We start from the raw sequence: 15,295 nt of genomic DNA, 5'->3' as shown, positions 1-15,295 counted from the left end.
TTTTTGAGACAGGGTCTGTCACTCAGACTGGAGTGCAGTGGCACGATCATGGCCCACTGCAGCCTCAACCAACCAGGCTCAAGCAATCCTCCTGCCTCAGCCTGCCTAATTTATTTTATTTTTTATTTTTTTTTTTTGAGACGGAGTCTCGCTGTGTCGTCAGGGCTGGAGTGCAGTGGCGCTATCTCAGCTCACTGCAAGCTCCGCCTCCCGGGTTTATGCCATTCTCCTGCCTCAGCCTCCCAAGTAGCTGGGACTACAGGCGCCCGCCACCACGCCCAGCTAGTTTTTTTGTATTTTTTTTAGTAGAGACGGGTTTTCACCGTGTTAGCCAGGATGGTCTCGATCTCCTGACCTCGTGATCTGCCCATCTCAGCCTCCCAAAGTGCTGGGATTACAGGCTTGAGCCACCGCGCCCGGCCCTAATTTTTTAATTTTTTATTTTAGAGGTGGGGTTTCACCATATTGCCCAGGCTGGTCTCGAACTCCTGGGCTCAAGCAATCCACCCACCTCAGCCTCCCAAAGTGCTGGGATTACAGGCATGAGGTACCATGCCTGGCAGCTACTGAGTCTTAACCCCAATGGATTAGACTTTCTGGAGGCCCTGTGTCCCTATCACCACCCCAACCTGGTCTTTAGGAGCCAGGAGTTAGTCCAGGGCGTGCCGGGGAGTTGGCCTGGTGACTGAGCAGCCCCCATCTTCCTACCAGGGTGTGGGTTTGTGCAGATGTACAGGTGGTCCCCTAGCTGTGCCCTCCCAGTGGCCCCCTTCTCCACTGTCCTTAGTAGCATAGTCACTGCTCTCTGCTCCCATGGTCCTGGCAGGTCTGTCTGATGGCTAGGAGTCCTTTACTAGAGGGTCTGTCCCCTGCCCACATAGGTGGTTGTCCCAGCTTTTCAGAGTTCCCTTGGCTTATTGCTGGGCCTGCCTCAAAACCCTTTACTTGGGACCATCGTGGGCACTAGACCCTCAGGGCCTCCAGAGAGGGCATCTGAGACTCAGAGAATCAGCTTGAAGCTGGACAATCACTTTTTGTGGAAAGGAAAACTCCTAACGTTTGTGGGCACTTTATTGCGTGTGCTCGGCTCTGTTTTGAGGATTTCTAAACACTGGCCTCCCTAATGCCCAGAACAGCACCCCGAAGTGATGATTAATCACCCCTTTTCTGTAAGTGGGAACAGGGACACTCCAGAGTTTGGAAACCTGTCCAGGTTCCCTACCAGTAGGGGGTGGTCAGCCTCAAAGCCCAGCCTGAAAGCCATCCAGCATGAGGGCTGAGGACCCCAGCGGGCACCAGAGGGTCTTTGGAGAGGTCACAGGTTGTCAAGCGGGTGAGAACAGGGCAGGGCAAGTTCAGGACCAGCCAGGGCCTGGGTGTTCAGGCAGTGGGAGAGCGGATGCTGGCACCAGTGCCACGCTGGGATCTGCAGGCAGCTCCAGCCACAGCCTTCTGGGGCTGATTTCTGGTCATGGAAGTGAGAACCAAAAGCTGGGGCTGGGAGCACCCTGGAGGGATAGCCCGGGAGCAGGTAGAGGGCCAAAACTGGAGTGGGGGCAGGAAGTGCTCCAGCAGTGACTCCCCAGAGGTGGGTCCCAACCTCCATGTCGGCCAATTCCAGGTGACCCCACCGGGTTTCCCCCACCCCTTTGTCCCGCGGAGCCCCTCCCTCATGAGTGCTGAGCCCAAGGGCCAGGCTGTCCCCAGGGGCGGAGAGTTGCGGGCCCTTCCCGATCCAGTAATGGGCCTGGGAGATGCCAGATTAGCGTGTTGCCTGTCCAGAGAGGTGGGCCAGCTGATGCCCAGGTCGGGGCCCTGCCGCTGGCCACATTGGGCTCCGGTCCAAGGCTAGAAGGCTGGCCCCGGCTGCAACCCCTTTCCGGCTCCTCTGCCACCCACCTCCCGGGGCTGGCCAGCATTGGGGAGCCGGGCGGCCGCAGGTAAAGGGCTTGGGGCGGCGCCGGCGGCGAGGGCGCTGCAAGGAGGGAAGAGCGGCGCCGGAGGGGTTAACCGCGGGAGGAGGGGGGCTTCTGCCGGCGGGAGGGGGGTCCCAGCCCCAGCGGCCGCCCGCTCCGCCCCTGCCGCCTCCGCGGCCCAGTCGGCACCGGCGAGGCCGTGCTGGAACCCGGGCCTCAGCCGCAGCCGCAGCAGGGCCGACAGTAAGTGTGGGGCGGGCTCCGGTGCGCGGGCAGGACTCCGGGGCAGGGGCGCCCCGGGGGCGACTGGCCAGGCGGGGTGCCCACCTCCCACGCGTGGGCGCCTCAGGGAGTGGTGTGGCCGCCGGTCCCGCCGCCCGCCACGCTCCGAGGCGTAGCTGTGGGGACGCGGGGGAGGCGGTGGGAGCGAGCGGCGGGCGCTGCGCGGTGGCCCTGCGGTCTGGCGTGTGCACGCGAGTGTCCGCACACATGTGCGTGGGCTCTGGGTGCCCTGGCGCGGCCGGCACGCCCATGGGGGCCGGGGGTGCCCGGGCGTCTGCGGAGTGTGCAGGTGGGGTGCGTGCGTGCAGCGGGGCGGTGCGGCGCTGCAGCCTCGGGGTGGAGCGTGGGCGCGCGGGTCTTTGTGCCCGCGCGTGGCGGCGCGTGCCGGGGCGTGTGTGCGCGTGGGCGCCGCCGCCCGCTGTCAGGGACTGACAGCTGTCCCGGGGACTACCGCCCCGGTGTGGCCTTTGCGGACCCCCTCCCTGCTTTTTCCGGGAACTGGGCGTCCCCCGCACCCCTCCTCGCCTGGGTGCGGGACCCATCCCTGGGTTCCTCGAAAGTCCAGCGGGGCGCGGGGGCACCCTGGAGGGCCAGCCGGGAAGCAGGGCGAGGCGAGAGGGGACGGAGAAGCCGCGGAGATGCTGTCGCAGCCGCAGCCGGCGAGCCGGGACCCACCATTCCCCTGTCCCCGCCCTACGCTGTCCGGCCTCTCCTCCGGGTTTCCCTTCGGACGTCTCTGAGCCCCCCTCAGCCTCCTCCTCGAGGGCCAGTTCCCCACACCCCCCCAAACCCCCCACATTTCCTCACTCGCCCCGCTTCCCCCTAGCCAGGCTTAGGCTCTCTTTCGGCCTCCCACTCGCCTTCCTTTCCCTTCCCCGTGCCCTCCTCTCTTTCCTCACCCGGTGGTCCCCGACAGGGGCAGCGGAGGTAAGGGGAAGGCTGGAGATAGGAGGGGGACTGGGTGTGTTCAGTCAGAGGGATATCTGTGGACAGTGCGGCTGGGGACTTCATGGATCTTTGGGTGTGTAGGGGATCGAGGAGAAGGGTGTGGATGTCAGGCCAGCTCAGTGACCCCAGCATCCCTGGTTTTGCCCGCAGTGACGACAGCTCCCCAGGAGCCCCCTGCCCGGCCCCTCCAGGGGGGCAGTGGAGCTGGCCCGGCGCCTGGGCGCGCCATGCGCAGCACCACGCTCCTGGCTCTGCTGGCGCTGGTCTTGCTGTACTTGGTGTCTGGTGCCCTGGTGTTCCGGGCCCTGGAGCAGCCCCACGAGCAGCAGGCCCAGAGGGAGCTGGGGGAGGTCCGAGAGAAGTTCCTGAGGGCCCATCCGTGTGTGAGCGACCAGGAGCTGGGCCTCCTCATCAAGGTGCGTGGGTGGGCCTCAGCCCCTTCAGCTGTCACCCATCACCCCTGGCACTAGCTGTGTGCCAGTGAGGCCCTGTGCCGGTGCTGCTTTCAGATCAGTATCCCTGAGGACGGGGTGCAGCCGGAGGCTGTGGGACAAAGGCTGGGGTCCAGGTCTCTGTGTTTTCAATAGGGCAACAATGGGGTCATTTGTTTCCTTGGAGAGCCTGGCACAGGACTGTGAACCTAGATTGTGTCCTTCAGGGTGTGATGGTGGTGGGATGAGGGGAAAATGAATGAATGAATGGCCATAGCACAAGGGCTATGTTACATTTGCATAGGTCTCACTCACCGGTCTAGTTGCCACATAAAATCCAAGACTCTTATTTAAATGTGAATTACAGTTAAACCACAAATGCCCCCTTTTTTTTTTTTTTTTTTTGAGACGGAGTCTCCCTGTGTCGCCCAGGCTGGAGTACAGTGGTGTGATCTCAGCTCACAGCAACCTCGGCCTCCCAGATTCAATTGATTCTCCTGCCTCAGTCTCCCGAGCAGCTGGGATTACAGAGATGCAATGCATCACCACGCCTGGCTAATTTTTGTATTTTTAGTAGAGATGGGGTTTCACCATGTTGGCCAGGCTGGTCTCAAACTCCTGACCTCAAGTGATTCACCCACCCCAGCCTCCCAAAGTGCTGGGATTGCAGGCATGAGCCACCACGCCTGGCCCACAAATGCCTTTTTAATACAAGTCCATCCCGTGCAATATTTTTGTTTGCTAAAATCTGGCAACCCTGCCTACACCGGTTCCCATACAGTTTTTGGAGTCATGTGTCTTAGAAAAACCCAAGAACACAGTGAACACACCCCGTCCCCCTGGAAAAGTGTGCATATGAGCGTGTGCAGGTGATCTGGGAGGGTTCCAGGATCCATGCCACCAGGGATGCCAGGTCAGGTGCCCCTTCCCCCTAGGGTGCATGCTTACCATGTGGGGAGAAGGGGGGTACGTCAGGGTTCCCTGAGGCACTTCTGGTCAGACTCCAACCATAGACTCAAGAAAGTTTTGGGCTGCAGCCTTCTGGGGGTACAGTCAGCCAGGCACCTCTGTTGCTTTCTCTGATTTCGGAGTCACTGTCATACAAAAAAATGAAGACCTAGCTTTAATAAATTAATGTCTATTACTTGAAATTGAAGAGTACCCTTTGTTCCCTGCCTGTTCTTTGTGGAGGGAGGGCCCATTGGCACGGAGGCCTCAGTGTTCCAGCTGATTCTCAAGGCAGCAGGACTCAGGGCAGAGATGTGTGTGGGGTGGGGTCAGGACACAGACCACCTGACATCATCTCTGACACTTCCAGAATGCCAGTGGAGGCTCAGAGAGGCCTGGGAAGAATGTGTCTGGCCAGACCACAGGGCAGAGGGAGGGAGGGAGGGAATCTGACCTAGTTTGTCTTCACAATGGAACTGCTTTTTTCCTGGATAAGAAAAAGGAAGAAAAGGAGAGGCAGGACTGAGAAGGGTGGGTGACAGCCACTTTATTTCTCTTTCACAGTAGGATTCACTCCCTGAATTAGTTGTGCAGCTATTGTGCACCTACTGTGTGCTAGGTGCTGTAGTGTTATATGCCAAGGGGATATTGGGGTGGATCAGACACAGGGTCTGCCTTGGAGGGCGTCACATCTAGGGGAGGGGAGAGATCCATGGTCAGACAGATCACTGTAGGATTCAGTGGAAAGGAAGTTTCCTTCTTTCTGTGAAGCACCAATTGTGCTAGGCCTTGAGCTAGGTGCTGGGGACCAGGAGGGAGATGGCAGCGGCCTGAGGGATGACCTGGTGATTGAAACACACCAGGCGAGAGGGATAGAGAGTAGAGACGAGGGGCAAGAGATGCCCATGTGGAAAGACAGCATGGGCAAAGGCGTGGAAGCTGGAAAGTTCCGGTGCATTTTGCAGAACCTGGAGTTAGCAGATGCCTAGTCATTTGAAGCAAAAATTAGAACACACAGGATGACACAGGATTTTCCCCTGAAGTTGTGAATTTATTGGAAAAGGGTTGCAAAATACACATTAAATCACTTTTAATTAGCTCTTTCACTTCTTGCTTTTATTAAAAATTATTACAGGAAATGCAATCATCTCAGAAAATCTGGGGGGAAGGTTGCTGTAACATGGGGTGCCAAATTGGAGTCCCAGGGACAAGACTAGGGGAAGGGAGGTGGGGACCAGTTTGAAAAAAGGGCTTCAATGCTGGGCTGGGGAGTTTAGGCCTGCAAGGAGTGGGGAGCCATGGAGGGCGCTGAGCAGTCACTTTAGGAAGATCAGTTGGGACTGAGTCTTGCTAATGAGGCCTGCAGTCAGGGAGAGAAGAAGTGCTTTACGATGTGCCCCACAGACACCATTCTTGTGCCTTGGCACTGCTGCTTGGGGAAGAGTCTCTTTGACTTCCTCTCACCTAGGGCAAGCACTCTCAAAATAGTCCCTGCCTGTGGGACCTGCATGCTGGCGAGAGGGAGACATCCAAATAGGGACATTACGTTCATTTAATAATATGTATTGGCTGGTTTGAGTACAGTGGTGTTGTTTACAACTAATTGATCACAACCAGTTACAGATTTCTTGGTTCCTTCTCCACTCCCACTGCTTCACTTGACTAGCCTTAAAAAAATAGTAATACTTATTGAGAGGTGCTCAATCAACATTACTTACACTGCAGCACAGGGTTTGGCTTGGACTTCGGCAGGGTTGGGATGTGTGTGTTTTTGTGCGTGCGCGTATAAATCTAAAAATTGGAAGCAAAATTTTGTGGCACATAAACCTTCCTGGAGAGAAAGGCCCTAGCTTTCATGAGATTTTCTAAGGAAACGGACTCAAATTCAGCTTCCATAGGTGCAATGGGAGGGTGGGTTTGGAAAGCTAGAAACACAGGGTGTGGTCACTGCTTGGGAACTTAACAGTCAGTGCTTACTTTGTTGCAAGTTCACAAAAAATCTGGGAGGCAGATGCTGTCATTATCATCCCCACTTGAGACATGTAGAAGCCGAGGCCAGACAGTTAACTTGCCCAAGGTCCCACAGCATAAACATTTGAAGCCAGGCAATCTGGTCCCAGGTCTGCTCCTGACCATGGTAAAAGTAGAAATTTGTTGTCTGAAGTTAGGGGCCAGATACCAAAAATGTTTCTCAGACATTGCAGAGGTCAAACAAACTTGCCTGCAGGTAGACTAGACCCAGTTTGCATCTTCTGCTGTAAGGGACTGCCTCCTGGGAGATCAGAGAGAAGGGGAGAACAGGGAGGAGCAGGGGGGGAGCCACCCTACAGACTGGAGGGGCCACAAGTTGGCCTAGACAGGAGGGAAGAACTGAAGCTCCTCCTTCTATACCTTATCCTGCAGGAGGTGGCTGATGCCCTGGGAGGAGGTGCGGACCCAGAAACCAACTCGACCAGTAACAGCAGCCACTCAGCCTGGGACCTGGGCAGCGCCTTCTTTTTCTCAGGAACCATCATCACCACCATCGGTGGGGGAGGGGATTGGCATGTGGGGGACGGTGGCATGTGGGGGACAGGCAAGGAGCTTCCTCATGGGGGAAGGTGCAGGGAGACGGAGGGGTCCCAGGCGGCCCCTAGACTTCCTGCATCGCCCCTCTGCCCAGGCTATGGCAATGTGGCCCTGCGCACAGATGCTGGGCGCCTCTTCTGCATCTTTTATGCACTGGTGGGGATTCCGCTGTTTGGGATCCTACTGGCAGGGGTTGGGGACCGACTGGGCTCCTCCCTGCGCCGTGGCATCGGTCACATTGAAGCCATCTTCTTGGTGAGCTGCTCCATGCCCTGCCTGCCCTTGTGCTGGCCTCCAGCTACCCTTCCCCATGTCCCTGGCACATGAGTGCCCCCCACCCCCACCGCCCGCCGACCCTAAGGCTCTCCCCACAGGCTCCTGGGGGCGGGAGTGGACAGTATGGGAGTGGGGATTGTTGGTGTCTCCTGGGTCCTGTCTACTGCCCCTCCCCGCAGAAGTGGCACGTGCCACCGGAGCTAGTAAGAGTGCTGTCAGCGATGCTCTTCCTACTGATCGGCTGCCTGCTCTTTGTCCTCACGCCCACGTTCGTGTTCTGCTATATGGAGGACTGGAGCAAGCTGGAGGCCATCTACTTTGTCATAGTGACGCTTACCACCGTGGGCTTTGGTGACTATGTGGCCGGTGAGGCCGCCCTTCTTGTGCTGCACTTTCCCATCTACTTTATTCCTGATCAGGGGCTCTGCACTCCCACCTTTCCCTCCAAATCCATGTGGTTGCTCTAACGCCTGCCTCCATCATGGAATGCACCATCACAGCCTTGCACACACACCAGCGCCTTATGCACACTCACATTCTTGTATGCTTGAGTCCCATGCATGCTCACACATATATTAAACACACCCCTCGCATGTGTCACATTCTTGCACAGGAGCGCCCCTTCTTGCATGCTTTGATCTTGCACACTTTCAACTCATGCACACCACTCATTTTCCCAACTCCACTCACACACTCAAGCACATACCCATTGCCCTAGGGAGCGCAGGTCCTCTCCAGGAGCTGGGAGGGGGACACTGAACCAGAGCTCACAGGCTTGCCCCACAATCCAGTTCTTTCTGCCTTTCCTGGTGGTATCCCAGGCGCGGACCCCAGGCAGGACTCCCCAGCCTATCAGCCGCTGGTGTGGTTCTGGATCCTGCTCGGCCTGGCTTACTTCGCCTCAGTGCTCACCACCATCGGGAACTGGCTGCGAGTAGTGTCCCGCCGCACTCGGGCAGAGGTAGGCGCCCAGGGTTGGCACTGCGTCTGTGCACTGTGGTGCAAATGTGCTGTTCCCTAGCAGGGGGTTGAGCAGGTTGTCTCCTATCCAGGGTGTGGGCTCCTGAGGCAGGGGCTGAGTGAGCCTCTGTGTGTGCCTCGCAGGGAACAGAGGGGTATATGTTTGTGGGTAACTTCACCACCTCTGCCCTCATGGGTAGGATTGCCAGATTTAGCAAATAAAAATGCAGAAAGCCAGCTGGGGCAACATGGTGAGACCCCGCCTCTAGAAAATACACAAAAATTAGCCCTGCGTGGTGGTGTGTGCCCAGTTACTCGGGAGGCTGAGATGGGAGGATCACTTGAGCCAGGGGAGGTCGAGGCTGCAGTGGGTCATGATTGCACCGCTGCACTCCAGCCTGGGCAACAGAGTAAGCCCTGGTCTCACAAACAAACAAACAAATAAACAAAACAAAAAAAACCAAAACTCAGTTAAATTTGAATTTCAAATAAATGAAATTTTAATTTGGCCGGGCGCGGTGGCTCATGCTTGTAATCCCAGCACTTTGGGAGGCTGAGGTGGGTGGATCACGAGGTCAGGAGTTCGAGACCAGCCTGGCCAACACAGTAAAACCCTGCTAAAAATACAAAAATTAGCTTGGGGTGGTGGCAGGCTCCTGTAATCCCAGCTACTTGGAAGGCTGAGGCAGGAGAACTGCTTGAACTGGGGAGGCAGAGGTTGCAGTTAGCCAAGATCCGCCACTGCACTCCAGCCTGGATGACTGAGCTAGACTCCTCTCAAAAAAAAAAAAAAAAAAAAAATATATATATATATATATATATATATGTATGTATATATATAAAAGCATGTCCCAAATATTGCACGAGATATAGTTATACTAAAATTTATTTGTTGTTTCTCGGAAATTCACATTTAGCCGGGCAATTTGTATTTTGCCACCTTTCTGGGAGCACCCAGCGGAGGAGCCCTTCCATCCTCGGGGCTGGCTGAGGCTAGAGGACCAGGCAGAAAAGAGGGTTGGGGGTTGATCCCTGCTGGTGAAGGGGCAGGTTCCTGGGGGGTCGCGGAGGGGGTCCAGGACCTCTAGTCGAGGGCTGCTTTCCCTCTCCGTGCAGATGGGCGGCCTCACGGCGCAGGCTGCCAGCTGGACTGGCACGGTGACGGCGCGCGTGACCCAGCGAGCCGGGCCCGCTGCCCCGCCGCCAGAGAAGGAGCGGCCACTGCTGCCTCCACCGCCCTGTCCAGCGCAGCCGCTGGGCAGGCCCCGATCCCCTTCGCCCCCGAAGAAGGCTCAGCCGCCTTCCCCGCCCACGGCCTCGGCCCTGGATTATCCCAGCGAGAACCTGGCCTTCATCGACGAGTCCTCGGACACGCAGAGCGAGCGCGGCTGCCCGCTGCCCCGCGCGCCGCGAGGTCGCCGCCGCCCTAATCCCCCCAGGAAGCCCGTGCGGCCCCGCGGCCCCGGGCGTCCCCGAGACAAAGACGTGCCGGTGTAGGGGCAGGATCCCCGGCCCGGGCCTCTCAAGGGCTTCGTTCCTGCTCTCCCCGGCATGCTTGGCTTGTTTGACCAAAGAGCCCTCTTTCCACGAGACTGAAGTCTGGGGAGGAGGCTACGGCTGCCTCTCCGCCGTCCCCCGGCCCTTTCCTCACTTCCATCCATCTCCAGACCCCCCACGGCTTTCTGTGTCGCTGCCCCGGGCGGGCGTGTCCCTCACAGCACCTCACGACTGTGCCTGAAAGCCTGCATCAATAAATGAAAACGGTCTGCACCGCTGCGGGCATGACGCTCCCGGACGCTAGTGAGTGTGGAAGTGCTTTCCTCGGGCCACCGTGGGGGCACATCTGGCCTCCCGTGGCCCCCAGGCCGAGGGTCCCCGGGCACCCAGGTCGGTCAATTCTCCGCCCTCTCGGCTGGGCTCAGGCCCGCGTCTCTGCCTGGAGGCTGCTGGGTAGGGTCCGGCGTGGGGATCAGCCGGGATGGGCTGTGCGTCTCCAGCCTCTGCACACACTTTGGGGGGTGGGGTGCGGGGGTGGAGAGGCAGGGGAGAGAGGATGGCATCTCGCGTGGCGGGCTGTCGTTTGAACTCTCCCGGCGCGAGAGGCCCTGCCCCGCCCCCTTCCTGGAGCGTTGACCCCCTTCTCGTCCTGAGGCCTGTGGCGTCTGGGTCCGTTGGGGCAGAACCATGGAGGAAAAGCCTTCGAAAGTAAGACCTCTCCCCGGACCCCTTACTCTGTCCGCTCCCAACCCACCTTTGGTCCGACTCGGGTCCCCGGCGCGATTTCTTACTCAGCCTTGGCTTCCCGCAGCCCCCACCCAGCCAACCCCACGCTCTACGGGATCCCCGCCCGGACCCGGCTCAGATCCCCAGCCTGCTCTTCCTTCCGGCTCCAGCCACCCGCGACCCTTGGCTCCCTCCTTGTATGTGGCCCACAGGTGTCGCTCAAGTCTTCCGACCGCCATGACTCGGACAAGGAGAGCGTGCACAGCGACATTCGGGACCTGTGGACCACGACCACGCTGTCCCAGGCACAGCTGAACATGCCGCTGTCCGAGGTCTGCGAGGGCTTCGACGCGGAGGGCCGCAGCATTAGCAAGACCCGCGGGTGGGACAGCCCGGGGAGCCGCTCGTTGGACGAAGGGGACAAGGCCAGCCACAAGCCGGAGGAAATAGACGAGCACGCGCTGGTGGAGCTAGAGTTGCACCGCGGCAGCTCCATGGAAATCAATCCGGGGGAGAAGGACACCGCATCCCAGATCGAGGCCGGTCAGTGTGGCCTCGCCAGGCCGTGGGCGCCCGCGGGGCAATAAGCTAGCCGGGGACTCAATTTCTGGAGCTGTAAAATGGGGGGAAGCTGATAGGATCCAAGTTTCTAGGATTCCCTGGGAGAGGCGCCAGCGCGAATCTTTCGCCCTTTAAATCCGCCAGGCATTCTTGGAGCGCCCCCTCCCGGGCAGGCGTTGTAACAGGCCTTTCAGTCGTGGCGCGCAGAGTCCGGCGAAGGACGCACCAAATAAATTGCGCAAAGATCCCGCGGTAGGACCTGCGGGGTTTTCTTGTTTTGTTTTGGAGACAGGATCTCGCTCTGTCACCCAGGCTGGATGGAGTGCAGTGGTGGGATTATAGCTCACTGCAGTTCAAGTGATCCTCCCGCCTCCCGCCTTTTTTTTTTTTCTTTTTTTTTGAGACGGAGTCTCGCTGTGTCGCCCGGACTGGAGTGTAATGGCACGATCTCTGCTTACTGCAACCGCCGCCTCCCGAATAGCTGCGATTACAGGCGTGCGCCACCACGTGCGGCTAATTTTTGTATTTTTAGTAGAGACGAAGTTTCACCATGTTGGCCAGGCTGGTCTCAAACTCCTGACTTCAAGTGATCCGCCAGCCTCGGCCTCCCAAAGTGCTGGAATTACAGGCTTGAGTCACTGCACCCGGCCTTTGTTTGTTTTTTAGAGACGGCGTCCTGCTTTGTCGCCCAGGCTGGAGTGCAGTGTTGTGATCATAGCTCACTGCAGCCTCAAACTCCTAGGCTCAAGGGATCCTCCAACCTCAGCCACCCCCACCACCCTGAGCTGGGAAGACAGGCCGGCACCACCCTGCTCAGCTAATTTTTTATTTTTTTGTAGAGAAAATTTCGCCATGTTGCCCTGGCTGGTCTCAAACTCCTGGGCTCAAGTGATCCTCCTGCCTCGGATTCCCAAAGTATTGGGATTACAAGTGTGAGCCACCGTGCCCAGCAAGACCTGCGTTTTTAATGGAATCATCCCGCCTTGTCTTATGATTTGCGCTGGTTGAGGAGGTGTATGTCTTTCCATTAGTCAGTTGCTGGTTACAATTTCTAAGCCTCTACTACACGCTGGACACTGTCTGGCACCCCCTCAAACCACTTCATCAGAGTCAGAACCAATAACAGTATAACAATGGTCACATATTGAGCACTTGCTGTGTGCCAGGCACGGGGCTTCCCCCGGATTGTCACCTTCAAACTGGATTGTCACCTTCAAACTTCACAACCTGCATAAAGAGCTATTTTCTTTTCTTTTTTTTTTTTTTGAGTTGGGGTCTCACTCTGTTGCCCTTGCTGGAGTGCAATGGCGTGATCTCGGCTTACTGCAACTTCCGCCTCCCCGGTTCAAGCAATTCTCCTGCCTCAGCCTCCTGAGTAGCTGGGATTACAGGTGCCTGCCACTATGCCCAGCTAATTTTCGTATTTTTAATAGAGATGGTGTTTCACCAGATTGGCCTGGCTGGTCTTTTTTTTTTTTTTTTTTGAGACGGAGTCTGGCTCTGTGGCCCGGGCTGGAGTGCAGTGGCCGGATCTCAGCTCACTGCAAGCTCCGCCCCCGGGGTTTACGCCATTCTCCTGCCTCAGCCTCCCGAGTAGCTGGGACTACAGGCGCCCGCCGCCTCGCCCGGCTAGTTTTTTGTATTTTTTAGTAGAGACGGGGTTTCACCGTGTTCGCCAGGATGGTCTCGATCTCCTGACCTCGTGATCCGCCCGTCTCGGCCTCCCAAAGTGCTGGGATTACAGGCTTGAGCCACCGCGCCCAGCCTAGCCTGGCTGGTCTTAAACTCCTGACCTTGTGATCTGCCCACCTTGGCCTCCCAAAGTTTTGGGATTACAGGCATGACCCACCACTCAGCCAAGAGCTATTTTTATTACCCCATTTTACTGATGAAGAACTTGAGGGTCAGAGAGTGTCAGTCACTAGTCCTAAGTGTCACACTGTGGGGCAGTCAGAACGGGAACCAGGTGGGTGGGGCTCTAAAGCCCAGGGTTGTAACCTCTGTCTCATGCTGACCCCACATCTGTGGCACCCGCTGGTGGGGAGACCTTTCGGTTGCACCAGGAGCTGGTCTCTGAAGGCCATTCCCTCTCACAAGGTGCCTACCCATCTCCTCTGCCCCAGGGAAGGCCCAGGAGTCTGCAGATGACTGACCCTTTTTTCTCTTCTCCCAGAAAAGTCTTCCTCAATGTCATCACTCAATATTGCGAAGCACACGCCCCATCGAGCCTACTGGGCAGAGCAGCAGAGCAGGGTTGGAGGGGCTGGGGAGACTGGGAGTTTCAGTGGGGTAGGGGCTAGGCAAGTTGGGGGCTGCTGATAGGACATGAAAGTTGGGGGTGGTTGGCAGGGTGGAGGGGCGGGCAGGCAGGCTGGTTGGGGGTTTGGGGGCCACAGGGAGCAGGTGGGGGCATTTCAGCTGTGGGCAGAGATGAAGTCCCCTGGACGCCTAAGCCTCTTGCTGCTTCTCCAGCTGCCGCTGCCCCTGATGGAACTCATGGAGAATGAAGCTCTGGAAATCCTCACCAAAGCCCTCCGGAGTGAGCTCCCTGCCAACCCCCAAGAGCTACCACGACAGATTCCGGTGGATTTTGCAGGGCTGGGGCCCAAGGGTTGGGGTTTCAGGGTGCCTTATGTCTTGTCAGATGCCCTTGGCACTCACAAGTATTCCAAGGGCCCCATAAAAGTTAAAAGCTGAGGGACTGGGCACAGGAAGAACCAGTGGGGGACATGTGGTGATGGGCAGAGGCCTGGGCTCCAGGCTGAGTGCAGGCCCTCTCTAGCTGAGGGAGGCTTTTCTTTGGCTGTTTCTCCACCTGCCCAGTGGGATAACCGCCTTGGTGTGGCCTCGACTCCCGCTGGTTGGGGAGCCTTTGGACAGTGGATTATGTGGGTGAATTTCTGCTGCTGGGGTAGGAAAGCCCAGTGGTGATAAAGGGCCGGCTGATGGCTTAGAGCGGGTGGCTGGTCCAGAAGGTGGCCAAACTGCTCGCTACCACTGCCCTAGTTCAGGCCTGCAACGTCTTCCCTAGCCTTGACCTTAACACTCAGCACCCTTAGAGATGCAAAGTTCCCCAGGCTAACAGAGACCTGAGTGCCCTGCGCTGCTGCTACCCCGAATCATCTGCGGTTCCTCGAACTACATATGGGGCGCCCACTGGTGGGGAGACCTTTCGGTTGCTCACTGCCCTGAGCCGAGCTCTGCCCTCCTCCTAGGCTACCAGTTAGGGATCGGCAGGGACCACTTCCTGACTAAGGAGCTGCAGCGATACATCGAGGGGCTCAAGAAGCGCCGGAGCAAGAGGCTGTACGTGAATTAAAAACGCCACCTTGGGCTCCAGCAGCGACCCAAACCAGCCCTGTGCCTGCCCGGTCCCCAGACCCAAGCCCGAACCCATCCGAGTGGAATTTGAGTCCTAAAGAAATAAAAGAGTCTATGCATGGTCCGTGAGTCAGTGCATGGCAGCCCGCGTGAGGCGGACGCACGTGGCCCCGCCCTTCCCCGTGACCTTCATTCGGTCACCGCAGTGACCTTGAGCTTTCTCCGTCCGGGCCCTATCGGCCCTACCTTCCGGGACTCGTAATCCAGGGCTTCTTGCATGTTTTAAGTCGGCTTCACCCACCCCGAGTTCCGCAGCTCTGTAGGGATACTGGGTCTATGGTTCGAGTGCCCAGTTGGTGTCGCTTTGGGGGAAGTGGCTAGGGGGAAGAGAGAAGGAGGAAGGGGGCAGCACCTCCCCCTTCGCGACGGCGCGCTAGGCTCCGCCCCTCAAGCATAGGTAGCAGGTCCAGCCTCTCCACCCGTCCCGCCCTTGCGTTTTCATATGTAAGTGGTCTCTCGGCTCCGCGGTTGCAGCCTGCACCGCCTCTCCCACTCCTCGCGCGCGCAGCGCGCCCCACCTCCTCCGTTACGAAAGCGCGCTTCTGGCCCCACTAGCTCCCGACTCTAATCCCCCAACCCTCCGCGCCTCCGGCCCCGCCCCTCCCAGGGGCCGCGTACGCATGTGCGCCGCAGTGGCTCGGCCGGCTGCGGGGCGGGACTTGCGCGAAGGCCCGCCCACTGGCGCTGCCGGCTCCGCCCCGACTCGTACGGGCGCGCAGGCGCCGCCCGCCCCGCTGGTCTGATTAGCATAGGACCCCGGGCCCCGCCCCCTGCTTTGCATGCGCACGGCCGGCCCCGCCC

General features: G+C 58.2%; 2 protein-coding genes across 7 annotated transcripts; both read left to right on the top strand.

Moving 5' to 3' along the window:
* The first annotated feature begins 1,440 nt into the window (after positions 1-1,440).
* Positions 1,441-10,129, top strand: KCNK4 (potassium two pore domain channel subfamily K member 4). Of its 5 annotated transcripts, none has more exons than XM_077962569.1 (7): positions 1,441-1,588; positions 3,297-3,562; positions 6,929-7,052; positions 7,188-7,348; positions 7,549-7,735; positions 8,191-8,330; positions 9,446-10,129. In XM_077962569.1, the coding sequence occupies exons 2-7, from the start codon at positions 3,374-3,376 to the stop codon at positions 9,824-9,826; spliced, it is 1,182 nt and encodes a 393-aa protein (XP_077818695.1). In that variant the 5' UTR covers positions 1,441-1,588; positions 3,297-3,373; the 3' UTR covers positions 9,827-10,129. The 5 variants fall into 5 exon arrangements, with proteins under 5 accessions (XP_077818695.1, XP_077818693.1, XP_077818692.1 ...); XM_077962567.1 differs by lacking the exon at positions 1,441-1,588 and adding an exon at positions 1,676-1,940; XM_077962566.1 differs by lacking the exon at positions 1,441-1,588 and adding an exon at positions 2,097-2,159.
* CATSPERZ (catsper channel auxiliary subunit zeta) lies at positions 9,550-14,558 on the top strand. Of its 2 annotated transcripts, none has more exons than XM_077961103.1 (5): positions 9,550-10,534; positions 10,765-11,095; positions 13,287-13,366; positions 13,586-13,696; positions 14,329-14,556. In XM_077961103.1, exons 1-5 carry the CDS (start codon positions 10,514-10,516, stop codon positions 14,338-14,340), a joined length of 555 nt encoding a protein of 184 aa, XP_077817229.1. In that variant the 5' UTR covers positions 9,550-10,513; the 3' UTR covers positions 14,341-14,556. The 2 variants fall into 2 exon arrangements, with proteins under 2 accessions (XP_077817229.1, NP_001181594.1); NM_001194665.1 differs by having other exon boundaries at positions 10,486-10,534; positions 13,586-13,652; positions 14,329-14,558.
* Positions 14,559-15,295: the final 737 nt, after the last annotated feature.

This window comes from Macaca mulatta, chromosome 14, assembly GCF_049350105.2.
Source record: "Macaca mulatta isolate MMU2019108-1 chromosome 14, T2T-MMU8v2.0, whole genome shotgun sequence".
Taxonomy (NCBI): domain Eukaryota; kingdom Metazoa; phylum Chordata; class Mammalia; order Primates; family Cercopithecidae; genus Macaca; species Macaca mulatta.
This window is presented reverse-complemented; position numbering and strand designations above follow the sequence as displayed.